Source organism: Lottia gigantea (assembly GCF_000327385.1).
Source record: "Lottia gigantea unplaced genomic scaffold LOTGIsca_5, whole genome shotgun sequence".
NCBI classification, from domain to species: Eukaryota; Metazoa; Mollusca; class Gastropoda; family Lottiidae; genus Lottia; species Lottia gigantea.
In genome coordinates this window covers 4379684-4393165 of record NW_008709715.1, presented here as the reverse complement: position 1 = coordinate 4393165, position 13482 = coordinate 4379684, and the positions used below count along the sequence as shown (strand labels likewise).

Here is a 13482-nt window from a genome sequence, read left to right as displayed (position 1 = left end):
TAGTTTTAGTTTTTGTAGTAATAATTGGTGTTGGTATAGATTGACTTCCACTCACTGTATTTCTCTTGTCTTCTTCTTGACCTATACATTAAACATGATAATAAATAAAAACATTTTAATATAGTGCTTTTGACAATAAAGACGTAGTAGCTGAGGCAGATAAGTTGCAAAAGAATATGGTTAAAATACATCAAATTTCAATCTTTTTTGTTCCTTTCCATTTTTCATTGCTATTTTCTTTGATCACAGATTCATTGTGTGTTTTAGATAGAATTAGATAGAATTTGATAGAAGTTTTTATGAAATTGCTGATCTTTTTTTTTTTGCCATGTTTGACAAAAATTTAACAGCAGGATAAAATTCCATTCAAAATGGAAGAAATATTACCTGTTGTCTTAGACCTGCCCTTCTGGTCTTTAACTGTACGTTTAATTTTCAAAGCTGTTGGAGTAAATCTGGTTACATCACCCATAACATTTTTAATTTGAGGTTTAGCACTGATAGTAGCCATATTCTTTTTATCACTTAGTTTCTGTGGTAATTTCATGATACTTGGGGGAGCACTGAGTACATTAGGGTTCATCATCATATGAGGTGGAGGTGGTCCACCTGGTAAGGGGATACTGAGAGGTCCACCAGGTCTCATCATTCTTGGAGGAGGGATTCCTAAAAATAAGTTCAATTTAAAATGTGAAAACTGGGAATTACTGAAAGCTAGACAAGATTAGGTAATTTGACAATGTTTGACATTATCAAGTAATCTGATAGTGTTACACAATAACAATATTTAGTAAGATAACTGATGATGCAGGACAAGATTCAGTATTTTAACAATTATTGATAAGATCTAGTTATTTGACAATTCTTAATAAGATCTAGTAATTTGACAATTCTTAATAAGATCTAGTAATTTGACAATTCTTAATAAGATCTAGTAATTTGACAATTCTTACACAATGCTTAACAAGAATTACGATGTCTGAAATGTGCAAAGTGATCCAGTATATGACTAAACTTGAAATTATCCTAAATCTCTTTTAAATTGAGTAAATAATGGTACAGAATGATCTAACCTGGAGGTGCGGGGGGTAATCTGGGAGGCATGCCGCGTAAATTAGGTGGTAAACCGGGTGGAGGACCTGGAGGTAAACCTTGTGGTCTGCCGGGTGGTGGACCAGGTGGTAATAGTCTGGGTGGTGCACCAGGACCACCTCGTAATGGTGGTGGACGCATGAACATTGGTGGTGCTCCAGGAGGGGGACCTGAAAAGAAATGAAATATTTAAAAATTAAAGTTGAGAATTATTAAGGGGGCTACCTCACAATTCAAAGAATCTCATGATAAATAAAATTTTAATATCTAAAAATTGCTCAATACAAACAACTTTGACAAACTTGATGGGCATTGATTCCGACAGCTCAGGTGACCGTCATTCGATTTTTGCTGATAAAAATCAAAAGTAGAACATAGGCAACTAATTGCAAATTTGTTCCAGCCATTTCAGTCATCAGTGCACTCAAACAAGAGTCAGACAAGGAATTTTAAGAAGCTAATATGAGGAATACCTGGAGGTAAACCCGGAGGAGCACCTGGAGGTGCGCCAGGAGGAGGACCAGGTGGTTTTGATTTACTCTTTTCTTTATCGCTCTCAATGTCTACACCTGGAGGTCGTACATCATCATCCTTATCATCATTATCATCGCTCTCCTGTTTATCACTTGTATCACTATGGGATGATATCACTTCCTCTTTATTGATTTTATTACTAACATCTTCTTCTTCATCTGATGATGACTACAATATAGCAAATCAACAAACACTGTTAGAAAACTATTGAAATTGAATGTGACAATATTGATCAAGGCAATGTGTTAAAAATGTTTATCTTAATTCATAAAGCTATATTGAAAATATTTGCGTGTCAACATGAGTAAATCTTCCATGACAATTAATCCAATTAGTTCTAAGCAAACCTGTCAACTACAACAGGAAACAACCTGACAATTATTTGTACAGGTGTTGATGAACCATTTCTTCTTCTTGTTAAAAACTTGCTTGAGTATACAGGGATAAAATGGGAATCTTAATCTTTCTATATTCAGCCAATCTGTCAAGTTTAATCAGTGTCTAAAAATAGAGTCAAAACTTACATGTCGTCTCTTCTTGCCAGCGTTGGCATAATCTTTAGGATCTTGACCAGCTAATTGTAACATTTTAGCTTGTAATGCTGAGACACCACCTTCTTTCTTCTTCTTAAAGCTTAATCTGGTATCTTTTTCACTTTCATCTTCTTCTCTACCGTCTGCAAACCTGATTTTTCTTGATTTACCTAAAGAAAAATTTTGTTGATGCTATTGCATAATAGATATTATCTGTGACAAAAAGATTTGGGCCTTCTGTATTTAGTTCGAGTCTACCTCTTGATTCTGATGATTTATGGACTTTTAGATTGCCATTTGTTACATGTTGTTTTCATGACCGACTGAAATTTTCATGGCATGAAAAGTTGAAATTGCATTATCTGTTGGAGAAAAGTCAGTTTTGTATCATTTTCACTTAAAAATGTCCTCCCTGTGGTTTCATATATTTCAGCAAATCCTGCTAATACAGTGCTGAGATCAATGCAGTTTCTGCAGATTTAATATGCCTGAAAATATGATAATATTATTCATAATCTTACCCGAATCAGACAGAAGATCAAGTCCTGGTATAAGTACAGTACTACTAGTAGTAACAGGGGCTTCTACTGCTGCTTCAATGGCTGAAATTTATAAATATATACTGAACTGTTTTATTCCATAAGAATTGCACAGCAAATACTGTCATTAGACAATCTTGTGACAAATATTTGCATTAAAGAAGGAGAAATAGAGAAAAACGAGATGTTAAGAAAAGCAGTACCACAAAACAACACAGCTATCTTGATGTTTGGTCAATCTTTATTAGTCTTCCATAGACCTACCTTTTTCAGGATCATAATCTTCATCTTCACTGTCACTGAGTTCAGGAGGGGGACCAGGAGGTGCACCTGGAGGTTTCTGTTTTCTTTTTAACTTTAAATTATCCATGAAGGAAGTGTTGTATAAACCTGCAGGACTGAAATATACATGCATCTAATCCTTTAAACAAATCAAGCACTCTTGAGCTATTAAGGTAGAGTTCTAGAGGGCTTAGTGCTCCTAATTTCTAAATTCCAAATCTGATATGATCTGAAGTGAAGTTCATTTTTTGGTATGGAAAAGAAGCACCTTACTTACCCATATGCAGATGTTTTCTTTAAGATTCCTGCTAAGGGTTTAGAACCAAAACCAGGCATTCCTGGTAATGGGATATCAGTTGGTAGTGGTATAGCAAATGGTGCTGAAAAGAACACAACAATAAAATTGTGAGAGTATAAAACACATAGTTTGAAGACCATGAGGCATTTCAAGACACATTTGAAATTATTTTAGGAAAAAGACTTATATTCTTGGCATATATTATATCTTTTCTGTATTCACACCAATGTCTAAAACCAAATTTTGGAAAAAAATTCAACCTCCATTTAAACAACTGTCCACAGCATAATATGACTAAATCTTACCTTCACCAGGTTCATCAGGAGCATCTGGTAATGGAATTTCATTTAGCTGTACTCTTTCAGCAGTTTTGACTTGTTCTAAAAGTAGAAGTTACCACAAACAATCATTTGTGATCTTGGTAATACAACTATGCATGTAGTATCCTAACTGCAATCTATAGGCAGAAGCAATCATGCCACAAACCCAAGCAGTATGCAAAATCGTAAACATTTGCCATTTTTATTTCTTAAGTATTTTGCTATTTCACAGAATATCTATGAATACCCTATATAAAAGTCTGCACTTACCATAATAAATGTGCATTTGTGTTCTCTTCTTTTCATATTCAGCTTGAGCTTTCTTCAGCTCTATACCATATTCTGGATTTTCTTTGTCCTACATGGAAAATTAACATAGAGTTCAAGATACTTTGTTTTTCATTATTGTGGGTTACTTCATTCTATCTATAACACATTATACAAAATAATCATATTGAGATTAATGATTCACACCTTTTTGAAATTTTCCTAACTATAGATACTTACATAAAGTCGTAAAACCCTGACAAATGTTTCTAATAACTTTTTTCTTTTATCTCGTAACACCTTTTCATTTAATGAAGGGGCTTCAAGTGGATTGTATTCTGCAAAGAAAAAGAAATAAATTAAGCACATTGGACCAAAATTTATAAACTATATTCATATCTTTAAATACATATTGCCAAAAAGCAAATTTCATTTGTGATACATCATACGTAATGTTCTGAATTTGTTTTGAAAAGTCTTACCCATTTTATCAATAACTTCCATTTCTTGTAATAATTTCATTGGATCTTTTCCTTTCAACACAGCATGTCGAACTAAAAATCTTTGTTTTTTGTTCTGAAATGGTTACAAAAAAAGGTATTGTTTGTTTTGAAACCAAAAATTTCAACACCCATCAAGAGCTGTGGTAATCTAAGTGTAGCATGCATTGTTCTTTTCAAGTCTGATAGGAGCATTTTTACTTCAATCCCCCCCATTTCTTGTTTAAAGTTATATAAAAGATCTTTAAGAAACAAGTGACCGGAAGTATACACATAATTTGTTGAAGCTGACAAAAAATCAACTGTAAAAAGTTAACTTTGTATAACATAAACATTGTCATACCTTTTTCAATTCCCTCTTTCTTGCTTCTTTACCTATAAAAGAAACAAGGAGAAATCAAACTTAAACTTCATAAACATATCTTGATCAGATGAATGATAATAAATGATTAATGATATGGTGTGAATAAACAAACCCCTTGGCCTTTCAAAAAATAGGAGTTGGGAAATCACAGACACCAATAATGGCAATAACATGCAACGCTTACAAAAGAAATTAAGTTATACTTACGAAACTGGTCTGTAGGGTTCATAAATTTACCACTTTTCGTGGTGTTTATTGAACGTCTACCCATTTCTATTATTCAGAAACTGTCAATCCTATAAACTATGTGTGCAAAACAGAAAAATCAATTCAACTTAAAAATAATATTTCCAAACACGGCCATATTTGTCACGTGACTAGTCACAATTACGACATTGCTCCAAACTTAAAAAAAAGTGGTTTTATTGATTTGATACAAACATTATCAGGCATTGTCTACTATTAAATCTTTTTTGACAAATAAAACATAATATACTCATATTTTGTAAAAGCATTTTTCACAAACGAAATGTCGCAAAATGATATAAATACTTTTCAATGGTAATATGGCCTAGCAGACAAACCCTAAAAAGCAAAAAAATACTAATCTGGGTAGTCTGCCTAGGCTAGATCATTCTAGGCTGTATCTAAGATTTGAAAAATCACAACTCACGCTACATTGAATAGCAGCAGGATGGAGGATATTACATCCTTTCGCAAGGACATTGACAAAAAGCTAGAAAAGGTATGTAAATGACTAAATGATGGGGGTGTCTAGGCTGAGGTAGTTCTACAAGACGGTCTAGGCTAGGCCTTCTTTCCATAACTTGGCATAAGAACACCCATGCTTCATTAGCCTAAGCCTAAGGTGTAGTTTGTCCTTAAAGGGATAAATTTTAATGCATAATCATGCTAGTCACTGTACATCACTATCACGATTAGACTTTTCTATTAAATTCAAATATTAACATGATAATTTTCATTGTTCAGCCTTATTGCAATGCAAAGATAGAAGCAAAGGCTTAGCAAGCTACCAAGCAATAAATAGCGTAGAAATTCAACATTGCCAACCTTCTGTATATAGTCTTGGCTAGTTTTACAGCTTATTTCCACAGTTGATAATGCAATCTTTTATCAATAATGTCCATTGGACTACTTAACTGCATATAAAGTATTATCAATTATTGGATTGCATAATATAGGGCCTACTAATTTATTTTTCAGGAGATGCACAATATGTCAAAGTTGCGAGAGTGTCTAAATAAAAGTAGTACAAATACCAATAATATGCTATCAATATTAACCAGTTTTGAGAATAGATTGAAACATCTTGAAAGTACCATAGTACCTGTTTATAATGAAACTGAAAATCTACGAAGAAGACAAGAAAGTATCCTTTAAAATCAAAACCATTAATTTTATCAATTGGTCTTATTTTTTTTCTCTTCTGGGTGAATACGATAACATTAAAAGTGGCCCATGATTATAATTTTGGTATATTAAAGGTTTCTTTAATGCTTGTTAAGATATTGAGAAAACCTTGCATACAGTGGATAATGTTCTTGGCTTCTACCATGTTGCCAGAGATGTAGAGGCCTATATCAAAGAAGGGTAAGTAGGATTATGCAAACTAGTGTTTTTTGGATTTTTTGTCAAAAAAGTAACTTGTTGCAATTTATAATTAATGCTAGAACTAGAAATTAATTGATTTCTTTGGATTTTTTGATAATCAGATGGCTTCATTCAGTTGAATTTGAGTAAAATTGTATTTTATAATATGTGCTTTTCTTCAAATATTTTATTTTCAGACCCAATGCCTCTGGTCTAGGAGCCTACTTAAACTACATGGATAAATTGTTGAAAGCTATAAAATATTTTGAAACTAATGATCCAAAAGGGAAGGAAATGGATGAAATAGTAAGTACAGGTGTTATTGTGAAATTGTCACTAAAGGTATAATGAATATGCTTCTATCAGTAGGTTTTAATCACCTTATATTTATGCTTCATAGATAAATCTATTAGTTGTAGCAGACAAATTAAATGATTGGTGGCTTATCCTGGATTATTTATTTATATGAATAAATTCATCTTGTTTTTCTAGTCCCGTCTATTTGAAGATGGTAATGATGCTTTACAACATGAATTCCGTTCATTACTAACTAGACATGGTCGTCCAGTACCACCTGTTGTCATCATGGATTTATTAGGAACAGATGATGGTATGTGCTTTGAAAGATCATAGACCTATTAGCTTTCCCAACAGATATAATTCTATTTCAACTGTCTCTATCCCTTTTCAAAATGAAAATTTAACATCTTTTGGTCTATGAGTATAAGAAAAACATAAGTAGATGACAACAGTCTGAATTGACTCTAATTGAAATAACACTTGATTGTTTTCAATACCTGTGAACCTATGTCCCATTAGAAGTAGTTGTTAGTAAGTGTCCCTACTCATATATTGGGCTGCAAGTAAGTACTAAGTGCAAAATTCAGTAGCGACTAGAGCTGTAGTAGTCGATTTGCCTGAAGATCTCACATCCAATTGAGCACTATTTTAACAGAAATATTATTTTTGTTATTTACAATTGATGCTATTTATTGTAGAACTGCCTCCAGTAGGAACTGATACAGATCTAGCGATTGAACATTTACCAGAGAAAACTATTAATGAATTACGTGAAATATCAAGATGGTTGGTAGTTAATGGTAATAACACAGACTTCACTAAATCTTATGTTAATTCTAGATCTTTAATATTGAATAAATCTATTCAAGGGTAAGTAAGTCATAACTGTTCATTGAATACGTATGATATGCGAGGACACTCCATCTTATTATCATTACCAGTATCATTTAGCTGTCCAATTTTTTCTCTCAACCAAACTTTGTCTTTATAAGGATACTAGTCCTATTTGAAATAATCTAATATTCTAGCTAAAGAGAGCTGTGTTTAGCTTGTGTACTAGGCTAAAAATGTTGAATTGAGCTTTATTATTGCTTATAAGGGAAACTGAAAGTATCAATCCTACTATCCTGCTATTTTTAGATTAAAAGAACATTTAAGATCTGGTAGTGGAAGTAGTAATACTATAAACTTTGGGGTTCAAAGTTCACCGATCACTGTAAGTATTTCTAATCCATAATCTGGTTACATTTTACTTTAGCTTCTGACTAAAAGTAGTATCTAATAACATAATTTTATATTAAATGTTATTTAGGTTTCAACTGACCTAAAAGTTAGAAGTTTCTTTATGGGCAGTTAAGAGTCAAAATAATAATTTAATTTTTGTCTTTCAGCCTGGTAAAGTATCTGTCAAATCCAACACTCCTATTAGAAAGAGTAGAAAGAAGCTCTCGTAAGTTGGTTACTCCAATTTAAATCAAATCTGGTAGAAAAATAAAAAGAATTATGGCATGGCAAAGTTTCTCTCATTGCACATGCATGGGATTGTCTGTCATCACAAGCCTAAAAGTGCTAGAGGAAAAACTCATTTCATTTCAAACTTTTATGTTTTCAGATTTTTATCAAAAAAGGCCACTACAGCATTAATGTCACCATTTGAACCAGGTCATAAAAGACAAGGTTCATTTACTGAGAGTATAAAAGAAGAATCCAGTGATATAGAGACAGAGTTATATATTACAGAACTTAGTGCTTTATTACGTCTAATGCAGGTATGGATTAGACTGGGTAGATTACACCTCCACTGTACAAGATCATGTAGTCAATTTTAGATTGTGTGTCATGGGTGGCCAGAATATGATGTCACTATTTGTAAACCCTTTTGACATGACTGATTTGTGTGATGGTAACATAATCTTCAAATCAAGTGTTTTTTTTGGAACATCAGGCAATACTTGTGAAGTCAGAATGTTGAAATTAAAAGCTACAAGTGTCATCAATTACATATACTTAAAACCACTTCCCTTACCCTTTCATTCCTAGAAACAAGTATGTAAACAGGCATTATTCAATCAATTTTTTTTTATAAAATGACAGAGTGAAGCCCAGTTAATGGATGGTATTATACCAGAGAAGAATCGTAGAATGGTATTTGATAATATTGTACAATCTAGTTTAGAAACAGTGGTGAATGAAGGAGAGGTAAGTAACAGTAGTATTTCTTGCCACTTGAACCTGTGTAATATTGAAAATGCATGCTTAATGGAATTACTTCACAAAATTTATCTCACCAGTGATTAAAATCTTTCCATAAAAACCACTTTGTCAGGGGGTGAAATAGTTATAGCATATTTATCTGATATTTCTGATTTAATCACAAGATTTTTCTTGTCAGTGAGGTAGGTAAGAAGAGAGACTGACAAAAACGCCATGTACGCCAATTCATCTTGTAATCCACAATATTTTGTTTTGTAAGCTTTGTTTCTTAATTAATATTATTGTATGATTATATTTGTAGTTATTAGCTAACAGTGCTAGAAGAAATATAGGTCGTCATGAGTTTACTACAGTGTTATCTATATTTCCTATAGTTAAACATCTACGTACTATTAAACCAGAATTTGATTTAATACTAGAGGTCAGTCATACTTGTTTATTCCCTTCCTACTTCTCAGATTCAAAATTTAATTTGAATAAATATAATCTAACAAATGCTGAACATAATGTACATGGCTCAGCAAGAAATTCTTGTACTGTATATAATTGGCTCAAGCTGACTGAGTGACAACAGTCAAATGTAAAAGTATGATTTGTTTGTTTCAGGGATGTCAAGCACCAACCAGAGCTAAACTAGCATCTTTATTATCAACACTAGATAATACAGTAGGTTAATTCAGTTTATTAACATTTCTGAATACCATTAGTATACCATCAATATACTTATTATCAGCAATGAGGTGTTTCATATTTTAAGTTTTGGTTTCTGGGGTTATATATACATGCCTCAATGGAGGCTGTAACACAGTTGGTAAGAGTGTTAGTTTCATATGTGAACCTTAAGTTGTTTTCCTTGTAAAAATTATGGTTGTTTCTTTCTATCAAATATTCTGATATATTTGACAGGGTGCCAAGGCATTAGAAGAATTTACAGATAGTATTAGAGTAAGTTTAAATATTTGAATATATATTTTGTGTCAGAATGAAATGGTTGTATTGTAACATTATGTGCTTGCAGGTTGTCATTGACATTCCTTGCCTATTTGACACAACTAGTTATATATTAATTTGTAGTCAGTGTGAAATGTAAAGAGATATATATTTATAAAAATTAATATTTGTATTTGTTTACAGATTGATCCAGATAAAGCCAGTAATATGCCTAAAGATGGTACAGTTCATGAATTAGCTAATCATGTAGGTATTCAGGTTTTAGCAGGATTAAAGTAGATTAGAAAAGATATTTCCATCAAGAAATTGCCACTATTAGCAAGAAGCAAGGAATGTTATCTAAGTAATCAAAATATTTTTTTTACTGGATTACCTGACAATTTAATATTGTATGTTTTCAGACTATAATATTTTTAGAACAATTAAAAGACTATGCTGAAACAGCAGGAGCTATGTTATTAATGCATGGTAAGTATAAAACAAATGTGACCTGTTTATGACATTATACCCATAAATTGAAATACTAATAAATATGTATATGCAATAGATCTACATTTTTTTTGTGTTGCCTGATGTATATCAACTGAATCTCTAAATAAAGTAGATGTATTGAATATTATCTAATTTCAGGTGAACAAGCCTCACCGTCAGCCAATATAACTCCAGATACATGTAAAATGAAAGTAGCTGATTATATGAGTAAGTTTCTAATTTAAATATGAATGCTATAGCTTGTTCCCATTTTAGGTATCATTTAGATACACTATAGATTTTGCTGCATATCCCTGACAGGTCTGTTATTCATTGTTGAATACACATTTATTGCCATTAATTTCACCTTTTGGATATTTTTTAAATCGATGTTTGCCAAGTAGAGTTCAAAAAGGTGTAAACTAAGACTTTAAACCAAGTTATTTTGTTTCCAGCTCGTGTTCTGTCAGCATTAGGTTTAAATTTAGCTAATAAATCAGAAACATACAGTGATCCTGCTCTTAGACCAATATTTATGTTAAATAATTTAAATTATATTGTAAATGCTATAAGAAGGTAAGATGATCATTCTGTGTTTTAAAAAGATCCATTTATTTGTCCTAGGATAGTGAGTAGAATAACCATCTGATTATCTACTGTAGGGTAAAAAACCACCAAGTATCCATTCTTTTTCTTGATATTTAACAGACGTTACAAGTTATGCCTCAAGACCTTTGATTTTGACTAATGTCTGATATATGTGACTTGCCTCAGTAGAAACCTAGAAAATGTGGTAATGCAGGTTGCTGAAAATATTCTTCAGGAATATTTATTTATTTATCATTAGGTATTAGTTCTATTCAATGTTTGTCTAGATATAATTTATAAACTGATATTATTCTTACAGAACTGATTTGTTAAAGTTGTTATTAATGTGGAATAAAGATGTAGAGAATTTTTATTTAGATGAAATAACAAAACAAAAGAGAGTCTATTCACAAAGGTATGTTCTGCTATTATTTTTCTTTAATAATAGTATTTAAGGGAAGGCTCTTGAGGTTATCAAGCCAAGAGCTGCTATTTGCATAGATATCACCCCTTCCTCAGAGGTTCCTATAATTCAAGAAAATATTTATTTATTATCACAAACACACCATTGAAGTCAAATGTTTAGAATAAAAGATTAAGTTTCCCTGATACACATTGTCTGATTTATGCTACTGGGTTTGGCATCCATTTCAGAGAGTTCACATAGATAATAAAGTATCTTTTTTCAGTTGGAGTAAAGTGTTACATTATTTATTAGAAGTAGACAAACCAATGTCTATACAGAGAGCACAAGATCCCAATGCTAAAGTAGGTATTCAAAATTTGTTTAAGAATGCCAATCATCATATACTGACATGGAGAAGGTTTCTAAGAGCATTCAAGTTGTGCATGTTAAACATTCTTAGTCAAAAGTATTCTTAAGCAGTTCCCTTATTTCCCCTAAAACATACCACTTACCAGTAATATTGCCTTTCTTTCAAATTTAAATAAAACAAACTTTATTTCATTTCAGTTAAAAGACAAAGATAGACAAAACATCAAAGATAAGTTTACGGTTAGTATTACTTAAATTCATTCTTTTCAGTTGCTAAACTGAAGTACTATTGCACATTTCTAAACAAAATATTTATTCTTATCATGTCTGGTTTGAGAAAAATTGGTAACTTATAACTCTAGCAGTCCTGATAAGGATATTATATACAGTTTTAGATGTGCTTTTGAAGAATAGACAGAAGATTTTTGTTTATTTACAGGGTTTCAATAAAGAACTAGATGAAATTTATAAAATACAGAAAGGTTATGCCATACCAAACTCTGAATTACGCCAATCGTTAAAAGAAGAAAACAAACAGTTTATATCACCCCGTTATACCATGTTCTTAGATAAATATACAAAAATAAACTTCACCAAGAATCCAGAAAAATATATTAAATATACTGTTAATGATGTTTGTGGTCTGATTGAGAAATTTTTTGATGCTTCTGCTTAATGTAAACAGTGTTGTTCAGAAACAATGATTACTTGATCTAGAAAAGCTTGGTAAAACTCTCTGGTGTAGAAGGTTCAAACTGTTAATGATGTATGTTATTATGTTATAAATATCTTACTGTGCAATATGTTACAATTATGTGAATATATACATATATATTGTTAATTATGTAGTTTTTATTTGCCAAGATGAAAGTGTGGTCCTTGTCAACTCGTCGAAGCTATGTCTCATGCAATGTTTGGTACAATGGCAGCTTTCTGTGATCAGTGGGACCATCGAATTTTAAAAAAAAAGTACACTTACACTTTTATTAAAACATTTTGCCTTAAGTTGTATTATTTGACATATTTTATCCGTTAATCTGTTGTTAATCAGGATCAGCTCTAGATTATATTCTGCTGGAACTGAATGCTACTGAAGTTAATTTCAAAGGCTCTCCCTTGGAGCTATTATATATCAGTCACTGAAATTCACAAATCCACATTATGATTCTTGTCACTTGATTCTTTTGCTGCAAAAATGATCACGTCCACACCCTATACATATCATTGTCTTTGTTTAAACAACAACTCCTTATAAATAGATTTGACAATAGTTCACTTTATCCAGATATCTTTGTGTCAGGCGTTGAATTTATACCTTATAATGTAGATGCATGTTTATTTCTCAGTTTGAAAACCATATAACATCATGAATATTTATTACCTCTGTCCCTAATAATATGAGGTTTACCTCCAATACTAAAACACATTAGCAATATGTAATAGTTTGGGAGAGATAATGTATACATATATACCATCACAATATTTCATATAGGACCAGTTCTAGGTAACATGCCCAATTCTTGTAAACAAACAGTAGCTGCTTGTGATTTGGCTGTTTTCTTGTTATTACTGGCTATAGATGGTTGATATTCTACACCATTTACTAGCACCTGAAACATCCAAGGATACATATATAATATAGTATATTTGACAAATTGTAACTGGAAAATGTTCTATTAAAAGGTCTTTGACAGAACTCAATTTCAGCTACCTATTGCACTTTTAAGAATTAAACTGAGATGTCTTGTTGTCCTGCTATTCAACTAAGGAGAACTGAGGTAACTTTCAGGTGCACATACCAACAAGATAGTTAGTTGATTGGTATTGACCAAAAGCAATACAG

General features: G+C 31.8%; 2 protein-coding genes across 2 annotated transcripts; one reads left to right on the top strand and one right to left on the bottom strand.

Annotated features, from left to right (window-relative positions):
- Positions 1 to 3824: 3824 nt before the first annotated feature.
- Positions 3825 to 5000, bottom strand: LOTGIDRAFT_106827 (hypothetical protein; the record flags this gene model as incomplete). The annotated part of the gene is made up of 5 exons (XM_009062054.1): positions 3825 to 3956; positions 4106 to 4203; positions 4348 to 4441; positions 4709 to 4740; positions 4937 to 5000. 5 exons carry the CDS (start codon positions 4998 to 5000, stop codon positions 3825 to 3827), a joined length of 420 nt encoding a protein of 139 aa, XP_009060302.1.
- A 296-nt stretch (positions 5001 to 5296) lies between these two features.
- LOTGIDRAFT_210312 (hypothetical protein) lies at positions 5297 to 12478 on the top strand. Its single transcript, XM_009062053.1, has 20 exons — positions 5297 to 5474; positions 5954 to 6119; positions 6256 to 6340; positions 6538 to 6646; positions 6833 to 6950; positions 7339 to 7510; positions 7781 to 7812; positions 8279 to 8409; positions 8735 to 8839; positions 9156 to 9275; positions 9461 to 9520; positions 9761 to 9799; positions 9989 to 10051; positions 10207 to 10273; positions 10436 to 10504; positions 10732 to 10852; positions 11184 to 11279; positions 11554 to 11632; positions 11838 to 11879; positions 12079 to 12478. Exons 1-20 carry the CDS (start codon positions 5424 to 5426, stop codon positions 12313 to 12315), a joined length of 1962 nt encoding a protein of 653 aa, XP_009060301.1. The 5' UTR covers positions 5297 to 5423; the 3' UTR covers positions 12316 to 12478.
- Positions 12479 to 13482: the final 1004 nt, after the last annotated feature.